Below are 15,163 nucleotides of genomic sequence, written 5' to 3' on the forward strand. Positions count from 1 at the left end.
AGTGAAAGGTGCAGAGATGAGTCATACAAATTACTTTCATTATTATTGATAATATTATGCAATTTTTGGTTGTGTAAAGCCTGAGTCTCCTCTCACCTACACCAGCTTTACACCGCTGTAATTCTGTTGACTTTAGTGGAGTTACTCCTGATTTACACATTGTGAGAGCAGTAACATATCCAGACTGGTTAACAGCCCAATACAGGAGATCACCCCATAGCAGTAATTCCATATTGGTTTTTTGTGCATTGTTTTGGAAATAACTTTTGGAATCCAAAAAACACAGGTGCTCATGGCCTTGAGTATCTGGGCTATAAAGTCAGGTTTTCATAGCTTTCACAGGGCAACGTCTGCTCTTTCTGATCATGTGCAATGGACATTTGGGTCTTGCAATTAGTTCCAACCAGAGAAGTCAGTAAAATAAGCAAAAATAAGTCGTTTTAAGGACACATGGGAGCTCCTGAAAGCAAATGACAGCATGGTGGCCCTGAGATTCTCACTAGAAAATCTGATCATCATGAGACATTTCCAGGCATGATATGTTCAGCCAAGCTTTGATAAGCCTCTAGGATTAAGGGTGCTCATGCAAAAGAGGGCAGACATTCAAGCTCTCACTGGACGCTGCAATAGCTCTGGCCTATATGCCTCTCTGCAAAGAAGGAAGGAGCATGGAAAGTGATGAATGAATTAGAAAGGGTACCTGTTGTGGTGTTAACAGAAAGGGGTTTGGTCCTGTAGCCCTGAATCACACCATAAAGGATGACAGTGTAGGGCATGTTAGCCTTGAGGCCAGTAACATTCACAAAGCGCAGGCTGCCTGGGACTGTGAGACTCCGAGCATCTTCTGGATTGTTAGGCTCCTGCACTTGAATGACAAAAGCCTCATAGGCCCCTTCTGCTGCTGTCCAGTTGAGTTGGAAACCATCCCAGCTAACCTTCGATACTGTTAACTTCCCGAGCTCAGGTTCCTCCTCTGAATAAAGGACAGAGAGTCAATTAGTTACTCAAATTACAGATTAAGGTAACCAATAAATGGGGTGCTACCTGATGACTTTCCATGCTAATGAATTTCGATTATAATTAGTGTACCTATAGATGCACTATAACATAAACGTATAGATTTACATCTGTCCTTGGTAACTCAGTGGAAAGCTTCCTTCAGAGACTTGGCCGTACAACAAGGAGAGAGCAACAATAATAAATAATCAGCATTTTAATACTATAATATTTCATGTAGGAGGCAGCTTTGGAGCTTAGAGCATTTTACAAACATTAATTAAGGCTCCTTATGAGGCAAGTCAGTATTTCTATAACCATTTTACAGCTGCCATTAACAATTCAATGCTTGCCTCTCTAAAGTGACTATGATACTGCAGTATGTCCCATTCCAAGGTTAGACAGGTACAGATGTTCATGTAAGTACTGAGGGCTGTGAATTTTATGTTTTTAATGGTGTCCGCTTGAAGAAAGGTTGGTTTTGTTTGTTTGTTTTAAAAAAAATCAATTCCTAATTCAACATGACAAAGAATGAATAGTGGTTTCTCTGCCTGTACCTGCCCATTTTTAGAGATTTGCCCTAATTGTGGTTAACACAAGTTTAATGAGGGCAGATAACAATAACTTCCTTGAACAGACAAGCTTATTATTTCAAAATAAGAATCTCAGGAACATGCTGTCGAAAGCCTTCCTGTGGTGAGGGAAGACAACTGACAGACATTAAGCTTTTCAAAGTCAGGCTGGAAAATAGCATCTTCTAATCTGTTGGTTATGCATGGGGAATCTCCTCTTTTAATCTGTGGCTACCTTTTGGACTGGACCCATTCCATCGCTCTTCTCTCTCTTATTTGAATGGCTGACATCACGGTAAGACAGCCGTAATAATGATGACAGGGCCTGATCGTGCAACCCTTACACACGTTGCTGAGCACTTACTTGTGAGAGAGGTTCCACCAGGACCTGGTTTGCAGTTATACTCCTTTAAGCCACATTGGTGTAAGGTGCTTTAAAGGTGTGCACCCATTTTATGGCAGGCTGGTGTATAGGGGCCTTAGTGTAAATGAGAACCAGGCCCAATGAGATTACTTGTGTAGTTGCTCATCATGTAAAGTAAGGGTTGCACATAGTGTGTGTGTGCTTGCGTGTATACATTAGGGCACGCAATACAATATGGGCTTAATTTTCAGAAATGCCGAGCCATTAGGAGCTTCCATTGACTTAACCGGGTTTATGAATACGCAGGCCCTATATCTCTGTATAGGAAAGTGATATCACTGAGGTCTACTGAAGCACCAACCAGCTGCCTCCCATCCCCCTGTGACCCTGGAGAGATGACATTGTACAGAGCAACTTTTCACATCCATGCTGCTCAAGAACTTTGCACGAGCTGTTTTAATGAAAATAGGGCTCAGACACGCATTATGATATAACGCAAATCCTGTCTAGGTAGCACTGTTCAGCTGGAAAGGGAGAATGCAGGCTGGAAAAGAAATCAGTGATCATTTGATGGCAGTAGAGATAAATAAGACATTCCTTTAAAATCAAAATACACCCCCCCCTCAAAAAAAAAGAAGTCAAGTCACAGCAAAGTCTTTCAAGGAAAAACATTCTCTATTTTGCAAATGCCATAACAACTTAAAAGCCATTCAGATTACCCTGAACATAACATTCAATTTCCATTCTCTTCCAAGATGCAGGCTCACAAAACCACTTTTCCTTTCAGTTTCCCGTTCAGGGACATGCATGTTTCATCTGGAAATGCATCCAACTCCCATCATGCTCTCCTGTTCTCAGACACAAATCATGCAATGCACCAATTCTGGTTGCTGGGGCGCTCAGCCAGCCTCACCCGTAAAGCCTGGACAACAGAGATGACGACGACACGGGGAGTGAGAGGAAGAGATGATGTTTCTTAGATTAAACAAAAAAAAAAGATGTAACACATCATAGAAAAAGATGAGACTGTTCTAACCATTCCCGGGGTGTTTGATGGCCTGGGTAAATCCTGTGTCTCACACCAACAGTGATTTTTGTACTGGTACGTGGACTGGGAATATTGCTAGTCTATTGTCTATTTCTCCAACTGTACATTTGCATCTTGGTATTTGATCATTAGTGAATTGCACTCAGTTTATACGATTGTTTCCTTTTACAGTTGTATTGTTCAGGGAGAAATGAATGTGCTAAAGGAAAATAAGAGGCTGTTTAAAAACTCTGAAAACCCCCACTCACAATGTGTTACAAACTTTTTTTTTTCCCTTCAAACATCATCACTTCCATGGAAACCCTGCCCAACACTACCTCCTTGCAATCTTCCTTTTGTTTGGCTCACAATCCAAACAAAACCCAGTCACATATCCTGCTATTTCCATGTGTCTTGTAAATAGCTGATGCATCAAATCTCCTCTTTGCATGCAATTTGTAAAGGGAGAATCAATGCTATGTCCCTTCAAAAGCTGGATGGGGAACTGTCCATGCTACATAACTCAATGCCCTCATTCCAAAGCAACAGGGGTTTTGTTCCATGCAGAAAATAATTTCATGAAGCCTGGCATTTCTGCAATGGAACCGCAATATGAGATGAAACCCAGAATATCAAAGCAGAAATGAGAACATATGGATAACAAAATCCATAGAAAATACCTGTGTCAGTTAGAGCATCCAGTGACTGAGAGAGCTGACCTTGAATGCTTCCGCGGAGAGTGATCAGATATTGTGTGCCAGCTGTGAGATTGGTAAATTCTGTTTCTCGTAGGTTTCCTGGCACAAAGATTTCCTGGGTCCTGTTTAAACTGGGCAGGCTTTTCAGAGTGATAAAGAACTGATCAAATAATGCATCTTGTGCTGCCCAGGACACTGTGAAACTATTGAAAGTCCTGTCTGTTATTTTAATGTCATGAAGTTGGGCAGTGGCTTCCAGGATGGAAAAATCAGTGGGGACTGAAAGCAGAGTGTGAGAATCAGTACTTGGGTTTGTTAAGTAACTTAGCTCAGTAGGTGCTGGGCTGGTAGGATTAAGTGTTGTTTCACTGTCTGATTCTCCGGATGCTGTGACTAGATGTGCTAAACAGAGGTAAATCACAAGTTAAGTTTTCCTTATTAAAAAAAAAGGCAAAGAAACCAAATGACGCCTAACATCTGAGAAAGGTTAGTTTCTGCGGTTTGCATTAAAGGCCTCTAAATACAGAGAAAGCAGATGGGATAACTGATTGTTTGGAGACTGAATCCAGGTTGTAAGCAAAGGAAACATTACAAAGCATCATATCAGTCTCATACCTGCCATACTCAATGGCAGCTCTAGAGCATCAATCACGATAGCTAGCAATTTAAGGACATTCATTTTCAGTAGAGATACTGGACCAGATCCTCACCTAGTAGAAATCAACATAGCTTCACTGACTTCCATGGAACAATGCTGATTTACGCTGGCTAAGAATTTGGCCCTTAATCTCTCAAACATGCCTTCAAGCCACACAATAGGACAGCTAATGCTGCTGATGGAAACCAGAAATGGAACGCATGCTAGGACTGCAAACATATCGAATACAGACTGAGAATTCAGCGCTAGCAGTAGCATTGCAAAATTTCTTCCGACCCTAAGAAAAACAAACTTGGAGCTGTTGTCTGTCTGTACACATGCCACATTCTTAAAAAAAAAAAAAGGAGAGAAAATGTGAACCTTCTTCCTTTAAAGAGTTCACGAGACAAAGAGATGAGCCAGCACTTGCTCTGTGCACGGGGTGTCCATGCTACCCAAGAAATTAACATGCCTTAGATCACAATCAGCCTTTGGGGTTCTGAGGGTTACATAGAGAGAATGCCCATCTCAGTTGGAGGGCAACAGGCAGATAACTTTTCTGAGTCTTCAAGTAGCCATGCAGCATTATCTCTTCATTAGTGAAACAACTGCCCTGCTTTCTTGTCTCAATGGCATTCATTTAAAAGACAGTGAGCAGCTTCCACCATCAGGCAGATCAGCATAGGTACGTGCCCTTGATTCAATATCTGTCTCCAAACTGACAAGATACTAGCATAGCACAAAAATGTTTGCAGAAGAGAAAGAACAATTTAAACATCTTGAAAAAAAAGCAAAGCGATATCTAGAAAATACATTTCCAGCTCAAATACTCATGTATAGTACTTTTCTGCTGACCTTCAAGAAATCTGAAAGCCTATGGGAACAATTCACTTATACTGGTCATGGATCAGTGTAGCTCTATTACTGACTTAGATAGAGTTCCACCTGATTTACTCCAGTGTGAGACCAGAACCAGGCCCTATATAGTGTATAACTGAAAGGCAGTAGCTTAATTATCATGATAGTACATTACCTACAATGACCACTACTACACTAATTCCCATTTTGCCAGTGAGGATACTGAGTTAGTCTATAGTTATTAACTGGCTTTATCAGAGTCATTATGTTAATGTGAAGCCCCGGGGGGGGGCGGGGGATTGCAGAAAGCATGCACCATCTAAATATTAACCTACTACGAGTCTGTAGGCTGCTGTTACACAGTCTGCATTTTGCCAAGAGATGCCACCCATTCTTTTCTAAGTATATGTGGCAGCAGCAGAATCTGAGGAGTGTGTTAATTTAAAGCAAATACTGCCTAAATTTTGACCACTCTACATGCATGCTGCTAGCTAACATATATTGTAGAGTACATCCAACTATATAGACATGCATTGCATACATACAAAGAACAGCAGAATTAGGAGAACAGCAAAATTATCACATAGATACAGGATCCATTATGCAAATTGAAATGGAAATCGTGGAGACATGCAGAAAAGAATACACAACATGGAAAGATGCGAGTGGAAAAGGCAGCCTGATTTTATACATTCCCTTTGCACTTGCTGTAGAGATAAACACATAACTGAGGGGAAAGGGTGACAATTAGAGCTAGTTGACAATCAGAAATTTGACAAAAATGTCACAATTCAGAAAAAAAAGGGAAAAGGTTTCAGTGACAGTGTCACAAAATTCTAGCCCTCCCCCTATTCGTTTGAGCAGATTCAAAGTTGATCAAAGGTTTTCAATTGCCAAAATATCAATTTTTGAAATTCCAAAATAAAAAGGGGAATTTTTGAAAAAAAAAAAGGCATAATTTTCATCCTTTTTTTCTGTCCAGCCCTATCGAAAATGACTCCATTTTAATTATTCGTTCTATAATTTGCAGGCAAGGACTTAATTTTTTCATGCAGTCTGTTACTAATAGAAAGAAGGATGATGAAATATGTGAGAACTCCAGTGAGTAACTCACACGAAGGGGACACGCTTGCACCTAGTACTGAATTCTGGATCTTACTGTTACCGGTAGATTATACATACTGGGTCAAATGCTGCTCTTAGTTTTGCCCATGGGACTCCACTTATTCAGTTGGAGTTGCAGGGCATAAATTGGCCCATGGCAGGCAGGTAAAGCTACACTGTCCTATCATTTACAATCATTTTATTGCAAAACTAGCTAGGGATACTGCTTGGGGGTTTAACAACAAGACCCACAAAGGGGGAACAACTGGATAAGTAGAGAGAAAACCCCTAATTAGCTCCAGAGTAACCCATAATAGAAAAATGTATGGCTTAGTGTACAGACGTAGAACTGAGACAGAAATGCAAGATAGCTGGATACGTGGAAAACATCCAGGTAATGTAGCTAGTGATAGCTATCAACGCATAAGAGATTGTTAACAGCTAGAAGAATGGACAACAGAAAATGTAAGTAACAGTTTGATCGTTGAATAACAAAGTGTATGGGTGGCAGAGACATGTGAAGGTAACAACATTTAGATAAATGGACAAAAGAGAGACAAACTAGAAGCCCTGGATGGATGGGTGAGAGCCAGACAGAATGTTCCCTAGTAGAATGATGAATGAATAGCAGATGCACAGGAATTAAACACAAGGAAGGACATTTGGATGGACAACAGATAAATTGCTATGAGAATTCCTTGTCAAAGTGAAATACCTATATTTATTATCCTGAGGGTGAAACTTTCAAACTGAGGTGTCCCTTTTATACATATAGCCTATCCTTTCCTATATGGAGGTTCCTGGGCCTTCTAGGGGAATTCCATTTTAATTTCTCACTGGTACTTTCACGATGAAGAACGTTAATGTCCTGCCTGGACGTCAGATTTCTCTGGGTGCTTGGGATGGAGCTGGGAGTGTTCCTTTCTACTATTTTTTGTTTTTTGGTCTTTTGCTTTATTTATTGGAAAGAGGTGGCCACAATCAATTCCTTGCCAGGTCTCTCATCAACCCAAGTTCTATGCCTCGGGGCTCTCATCCTCCCAAGATAGGATTTTGGCATCAGGGTCAACCATGAAACCTCCATCCTATTTTGGGCCCTCCATTTAAATATCCTTCTCTTCTGCCTCAGCTAGATGGTTACTTTGTACCATTGGAGAACAACAAAGGAAGTAATTGGTGGCCAGGATTTGATTTAAGGTCTTGCTTGTGGTGGATTAATATACCACAATGGCGACCATTAAAAATTCTGTATTGCCAGTAGTCGCTGCATACTGATATCTGCAATACCCATTTACGCCTCTGCTTCAAACAGGAATCAGATGTGGTAACTGTGTAGCATCTGTTGGCAAATTACTTTTCAGTGGTAACTACTGTAGGTTCCTGTCAGGCTGACTCACCTATTCATTGTTGATAAAGCTTATGCTACAATAAATGTGTTAGTCTCTAACGTGCCACAAGTACTCCTATTCTTATTGTTGATAATGTTACTTTGAGCATGGGAAAACGGGGACACAACTTCAGATAAGGAGAAGCCATAAGAGGAAGAAGGACTGACACAGAATATTGAATATTGAGGGTCCTCAGCAGATAGAATGAATCTTTTTTAGTCATTCAACAGAGTCGGAAGCTATCTTCTCCAAGCCATGCTCCCATTCAGCTCTTGACCTGTAACTCACTTCCAGAGACAAGAGAGCATCTCATCCAAGACATGCCAATAGTCACTGAACAATCTGTGCACCGTTGCAGAGGAATGTTAAGCGGGCACTCAGCTATTATAAAGTCCATTCATTTATTTCCACATGCCACTCATGCGTAACGTATTACTGCCCCTGCTTCTCCAGCATCCACATTATGCTACTCAGGCACCGCTCCAGAGCTGGGGCAGGGAGAAACAAAGATGCAATCTGACTGCTCAGTTTCCTCAAAGCTGGGCTATGTGATTACACTACAAATCGACTCTCTGCCTCGATAAATGTATTTGGAAAGATATGCTGGAGAAATGGTCTTTCCAGCTAACGCATGGCTTATTCCCCTTTGCGTCTCATATCATTCTAAACTGCAAGTCTACCATGCTTCTGGGTGGAACAATTAACAAAGTGGACCATGATTAGGGACCCCTTAGTTAATAACTGAAAGGATGTACCTGTTGTAGCCACAGCTTCAAGAGGATGGGAGCGCTGTCCTCCAATCATTCCGTACACCTTGATTTTATAGGATGTGTTAGCCTGGAGGCCATCAATCACAGTGCCTAAGGAGTCTCCAGGCATGAAGACTTCTGCAAGGGGCCCAGCTGCCCATGCCACCTCCTTGTACTCCACCACAAAACTAGTGTAGGCTCCTGAGTCCGCCTTCCACGAGAGACTAAAGCCATGCGCTGTCACATTGGAGACCACAACATCCCTCAGCGTATCCTCCCCCATCCCAGAAGCCTCTGAGCTCCAAGATCCAGAGGACTCATCTGGGCCAGGAGTTGCCTCCCACTTTAGATCTAGACTATGTGTGGCTATAAAGAAACAAACAAGCAAAGGGTAGAATATGAAATACTTAATTCCTTCCTTTTTTCCAAGAACAAAAAAGTCAGTGAACTGTGCACTTCATACTTATTACCTGGCCGTGAGTAGAACCATCTAAGCAGATTTTGAAACCAGGACCTTGAGCACCAAAGCACAAACCTCTACCACATGAGCTAAAGGATCCATTCAATTACTTGGTAGCAGTAGATGACTGTTATCCACTAACGGGCTGGCCACTGAAGGAGATTGTGACACACCCTTTGCCAGCGTGCTACACAATTTGCAAAGATTCTTAATTTGTGTGTGTGTGTGCGCGCACGCAAAGGGGGTGGGTGTTGTTTATATTCTCAGAGGCAGATTGAAGAAAGTATGAGGGAGAACCAGCCAGACATACAATGCATAAGAAAATAAAGTCTTCAGCTCAAGGGCTGGAGCAATGCCTATCTTACAAGATTTCAGTAGGAGATAATTGACTGATGCAAACAAAAAAAAAACCCTACAAAACAAAACCAAAGGCTCCCTGACCTCTGCAGGCCTGATGGAACAAGTCAGGGAGGATTAAGGAGAAAGACTAAAATACACAACATGGGTAAAGGAAGGGAACTTTGAAAGCAAACACTCCCTACCCTAAAGCAGATTGCATGCTATAAGTTGCATATGAATCAGTTTCCTTTTTTCTTTTTTTCCAAGTGAGGACAGATCTCTCTTTTAATGAACAAGTTTTTCCAAGCTGTGTTTCCCTGGGTTCCTCCGCTGCATCCTTCCTAGGATACAAAGAGCTAGTTCGGTCCTAGCCATGCTCCTGGTGCCTTCCACTTGAATCAGTTACTCTCTGTTCCCTGCTGCTCAGAGCAAGCACTCCCCTGCCGCCCCGTGATGAAATGGCCCGAAAGCCATCTATAGCTGTGGGCAGAGTGTGTGAGCTGACAAGATTTGTTTTGCTTGGCCTGCGGACTGGAGGATCTCACACATGCTGGGACATGGACAGAATAAAGAAAGAAGCAAGCCCCAGTTCACACACCCACAAGATCTTGTTTTACAGCTCCTGATTCTTATGCATTTGGGATGCATCCATCCCCAATCAAGGGTCAGATCCCAGAGAAACGTTACATCAGCTCCTGCTGCTGCATCTCAGGTGATGCTTCAGGAGCTTCTTGGTTTATTCATGGGCCAAAGCAACACTGGTTTCATGCATATTTTTTTTTAAATTTCCCAAGAAAATAAAGAATAAGACTTGGGGAATTTGATTCTGATGCTGGAAATGACTAGCTTGTAAAACTCCACAGCAAGGTCCTTCTGATGTATGTTGTTTAAGTCTTTTCACCCTCTATGTGTATTTCCTGTAAGGGTCTGAAGATTCATCAAAGAGAAGGGGGAGAAACAACCCTGGAGAGATCAAAGCTTTCTTCATCCCTGCAGTGTAGACCTTCAGCTTTGTTCTGTGTGTCAGTGCCTCCTATGTTTTCTCCCACTTGGCTACAGGCCTTATTTATTCATCATACAATTTACTTAATGTGGATGTTTACAGCATATGAACTCTCAGCTGTCTTGAATTATCCAGCTCTGTAAACCATTTATAGGTACAGTTGGCATGAAAATTACAATGGAAAATAAAGTTGGGTTGGATTGGATTGACTGTGTGGCAGCAAAATAAGGTGCCAACTTTAATTTTCAGACTTCACAATACCAGGCAATGTTCTCTTGTCTACAGCTGCTAATTTGTACGACCTGGGATTTCTTGCATGGGTTTGACCTCTAGATGGAATTGAGGGAAAGAAGATGAAACTCTCAGGCCCAGATCTTCAGCTGGTGCCAACTGATGTAACCCCACTGTTTTCAGTGCAGCTATGCTGATTTATACCGGCTGAGTGCTAGCCCACAATATTTAAACATAAAACACCCTGAAAACATGTAGGAGCGGATTATCTTTTACACTAAGGCTGTAGCCTGACAGAGCCCTGTCTCTGGGCCACATTTACACACTGAACTCAACAAGAAGCCCCACTGTCTTCAGTAGAAACTCCTTGAGGAATAGGGTACTGCTCTCGGTGAATACTGGTGGAAGAATGGGCTCTCTTTTATAGAGAAGAGTAGCAGTCGTGCTGTCCAATGGACTCAAGGGACTGAGACTAGCATTATGACATCAGCTTTCCTATGCTATTGAAAGAGAAAAATGGTAACTGGCAAAACAGGAATTGTGAGGGCTCCAACCATGTTCTGATGCTTTCAGTGTCAAGAAAGGCTGCAATGAAAATTCATTAAGGTGTGCATAGGGGAATGTTAAAGGGATGTGTTGTTAATATCTTTGTCCCCCTTCTTCTTTGATTGCTAGAGTGTAGGGAAACAAAATAAACCATTAGACAGACACACACAAAATCGTCCAATTTAAAGCAAAGAACGAGGTTGTACGTTGCCTGCTGGGGAATAAGTGTATTATGTGGGTCTCCTTAAGGGATAAGCAAGCACACAACAGAGGAGATGGAGAGAAACAACGGGATAAGGAAAAGACATGGCTACACCTCAGTTAGGCTTTCACACTAGACAGAGAGTAACCAGGTTTTTGCAGCTAGCTGACGTGTTCAAAGCTGCTCCCCAGCAGCTTGGAAAGGCGGTGACATTCTGCTTGGACCATCTCACCCGCTCTTTAAGAGGATCTGACACAGCGCACCCATTCAGACCCTGTTACTTACCAGTAGACTCCTTCACCATTGCGGGTTTGCTCTTGTGCCTGCCTTTCTCTGCCACTAGGGTGATGGTATATTCTGTACCAGCGTCCAGCTCTCGCAAGATGTAAGAGGTGCTATCTGCTGGTATCTCAATTTCATTCTTCCTCCCAGAGGGGATCATGTACGTGAGGCGGTAGCGGTCAAACTTGGCCAGTGGTCTTCTCCAGCGGAGGGAGAGGGTCGTTTCAGTGTTATCACTGACTGCTAAGTCCTTGGGATTATCCAGATCTGCACGTTAAACCACAGAGGTTATTTATACGTCAGAATTTTTTATGTTCCTTGGTGCAGGAGCTGTGTACTGCCATGTGGGTATTCTGTCAGCTAACTGCAGAAAGAGCCATCATTATACCTGCTGCCTTAATGGATTCACTGTATAACCCTAGCCTGATTTCCCTTTCTATGTCTTTCAGACCCTATTCCTTGGTCTAAGTAGTAGCAGGTGACGTTCCATTTATATGCAAACCAAACTGCCTGGCAGTCATGGGGAGAGTGGGTGCCAGAGGCAGGTATCAGGGGGTTGCAATCACACTGCCCTTCCCACAGTGGTAACGGAAAGGGGGATACCAGTATGGAAACAGAGGTCTGGATACAAAAAAGGTTGAGATCCATTGAACTAGAGCAAGTTTTTAGGAAGGCATTCAATCCTGGTTAAAAGACTCCCAGGGATGGAGAATTTGCCACATCCCTCACTAAGCCATCCCAATGGTTAATTGTACCCACTATTAACATTTTATATATTTGGAACGGGACTATACCATATTTTGTGGGATTTTTCTCTTTTCCCCAGCAACAAAATTCACTTTGAGTGGAAGAGGCCATGAGGACTGCACAATTTACAAGACAGCTACACTTGGCCCTAACTGGGGCTCGTGAACGGCTCTGGCTTTTTTGCCCTTTCCCCCCGTGTGGCCAAGAGAAAGGATCATCTCACCGGTTGCAGCATTGATAGTAGCCGGAGTACTTTCTCTGTCCTGCTTCACTGCTGTCACTCCAATGCCATATTCAGTTCCAGGCCTCAGACCTATGGTGAATATGTACAGATGAGGGCTAGATAAAATGTTTCTTGGTTTTGTTTTGCATAAGAAAGCTGTAGTGTGTGGTGGTGTGGGATCTTTCCTTTGCTTTGAACATTAAGAGCCAAATTTTCAGGCAGTCTGTAGCTGGCCTCCAACGTGGAAGAAAAAAACTTTTGCATGCACAGTCAACTTGATTATTTATTATTGCATTACTTAGAGACTCCAACCAAGATCAGGATCCCTGTGTGCTAGACACTGTACAAACACATACAAAGTGACAGTTCCTGCCTCAAAGAGATGCTGATTTAAATAAACTGAACCTGCACGAGTGTGCAGACATCCATGTTGAATGTGAAAATCCCAACTGACTAACTGGCAGGCAAGAGGTCAACTTGCAAGCACAAAAAGGTGCATGCTCACTTTTGCAAGCACATGCAAAAGTGGCATGGAGAACCAGAGACTCGGTGTCCGATTTGTAAAGGTATTTAGGTGCCTGGAGATTCAGAGAGGCATCTAGAGAGAGGTCAAAGTGACCTAAAATCAACTGCCATTGATTTCAAAATTGATTTGAAAATTCCACTAGGCACCTCTCTGCATCTTTAAATGCCTTTAAAAATCTGGCCCTCAGGCTGAAAATGTGGCTTTTGACAGGAACAAAGACACTGTGTACCCAAGTTAGTAAAAAATGAGCCTCCTGGTGTCTAAATCGTCTTCAAAGTCTTTTACATCCTGAATATCTTCTCTACCATAAAAGATTCAAATACACTTATTATCCCAATCTGCATGGATTTTGGTGCGTTTTTAAAGTCTCTTTCATATATTCACATTTCTCTTTACATCTCTCCAATGTGACTCTTTATAGCTCTATATTTATGTAAATTCTTTGTAATCCAGTCAGAAGATACAATACTTTACACTCAGTGAGTCTCCTGTTCCTCTGTTGTGCATATATAATTCTTAGTGTCGGGGAAAGTTCTGTTCATAGCAAAGGAAGAGCGGATCTCTCTAGATAGCTTATGAGACCCTACTGAAAACAATGCTGTGATTCAATATTGATGCAATTATGTTGTGATTATATAAATATTATGGTGGGCTGAGACACCAGCTGGGGACTTAAAATAAAGCCCAAACTCTGGTTCAATTCAAGAGCCCTTTATTCATGGCTAGTTTTATTAACCTAAGATTTCAAAACAGCCAACAGCTGGGAGGGGAGAGGACAAGGCCTTCTCCTTGAAGAAGCTTCCTCTTTGTTTTCAGAGCCCTGCTCCAGATCCACCATGTTACAGGCAGGGTACCTGGTTCTATTTGTAACCCCTTACATGCCTTTACATCTTGCCACAGGGCATCATGGTGATAGGAGGTCAGATCTCTGGATAGTTACTGGTGCCTGTTACATTAACAGCAGCAAAGAGTCCTGTGGCACCTTATAGTCTATAAGGTTAGTTTATAAGGTGCCACAGGACTCTCTGAGGCTTTTACAGATCCAGACTAACATGGCTACCCCTCTGATACTTGTTACATTAACAACAATCTCACTTTGATCCTACCTGTGAGCGTAGCCTTGGTTGTGGCCTGGTTACTCCTTGGCACAGTTATCTCAGCATGGTCTCCACCTGAGATGGGAGCAAACTTGATTCTGTAGTTATCGATGCTGGCTTGGCTGTTCTTCCACTCCAAGGTGATACTGTTGTCTGTCTGAGACACGCGCTTCAGGTTCTTCGGTGCATCCAAGTCTGAGGAGGGAAAAAAGGTTTTTTTCTCTCAGGACACAAGGAAAGAATGATTTAAAAGACCTGGCATATGGTACCATCTACAAGATGAGATCAATTTTCCCACAGAAGTTACCACTTCAAGGAAAGCAGACACCGCCTGTGAAAATTTTTAATTTTGTTTAATTGAAAACCCAATTTTCCATCACATAAAAGTTGTGATGGAAAATCGTTGACCAGCCCTGGAATTCAGTATTCAAAAGATAAAATCCCTTTAGGCCAGGGTTGGAGTGTATCTAAAAATTCCATGAGCTATCATAATTCACTCCTGTAATGGACTCAAATCCTGCTTTGTTAAAACAACTCCATCCTGGAGCAAGCAAGGATTTAATTCTCTCTGTTCCATTTATTACCCAGCATTGTCATATGGCTTCATTAACAGATCCAAACCATGACTGCATGCTAAAATGCACACCTTTTACCAAAAAAACCCAATGAGGAGTCCTTGTGGCACCTTAGAGACTAACAACAGATTTAAGGTGCCACAAGGACTCCTGAGACAGTCTGAGACAGACTAACATGGCTACCCCTCTGAAACCTTTTACCAAAGCATTCCCAGCATAACCAAAGGTGAAACTGAATTAAAAACAAAAGCAGGCAGTGGATTCCCAGGATGGAAAAAAGAAAAGAGTTCTCTTCTAATCCACAATGGATGTAAGCAGAATAATAGATCTGTTCAGAACTAGACACTGTGGTGATGGCAGTTATAGGAAAACTTTAGATCAATAAACAGACGGGCAGGCAGATAAGGTAGGAGGAACACTGTTTGTTGGTGGGGGAAAAAACAGCAGATTCAGGGTAAAAGTATCAAAAGGTCCTAAACGATCTGGGAACCTAATTTCAATTTTCAAAAGGGATGCAGGCACTTAGGAGCCTAAGTCTC

General features: G+C 42.1%; 1 protein-coding gene across 8 annotated transcripts in view; it reads right to left on the reverse strand.

The window, feature by feature from the left end:
- Nucleotides 1-15,163, reverse strand: part of TNC (tenascin C) — a 230,083-nt gene that overhangs the window by 35,733 nt on the left and 179,187 nt on the right. For 5 of the 8 annotated variants that reach the window (XM_039506479.1, XM_039506478.1, XM_039506475.1 and 2 more), the window contains exons 9-12: nucleotides 14,059-14,244; nucleotides 12,427-12,516; nucleotides 11,460-11,723; nucleotides 701-973 (exon numbers count right to left, since the gene is read on the reverse strand). In XM_039506479.1, the coding sequence (XP_039362413.1) occupies nucleotides 701-973; nucleotides 11,460-11,723; nucleotides 12,427-12,516; nucleotides 14,059-14,244 (813 nt within the window). Of the gene's footprint in view, nucleotides 1-700; nucleotides 974-3,639; nucleotides 4,060-8,399; nucleotides 8,760-11,459; nucleotides 11,724-12,426; nucleotides 12,517-14,058; nucleotides 14,245-15,163 lie in introns of all 8 variants that reach the window. The other 3 variants (XM_039506481.1, XM_039506480.1, XM_039506482.1) reach the window with 2 other exon arrangements.

Source organism: Mauremys reevesii, linkage group 19 (genome assembly GCF_016161935.1).
Source record: "Mauremys reevesii isolate NIE-2019 linkage group 19, ASM1616193v1, whole genome shotgun sequence".
In the NCBI taxonomy this organism is placed as follows: domain Eukaryota; kingdom Metazoa; phylum Chordata; order Testudines; family Geoemydidae; genus Mauremys; species Mauremys reevesii.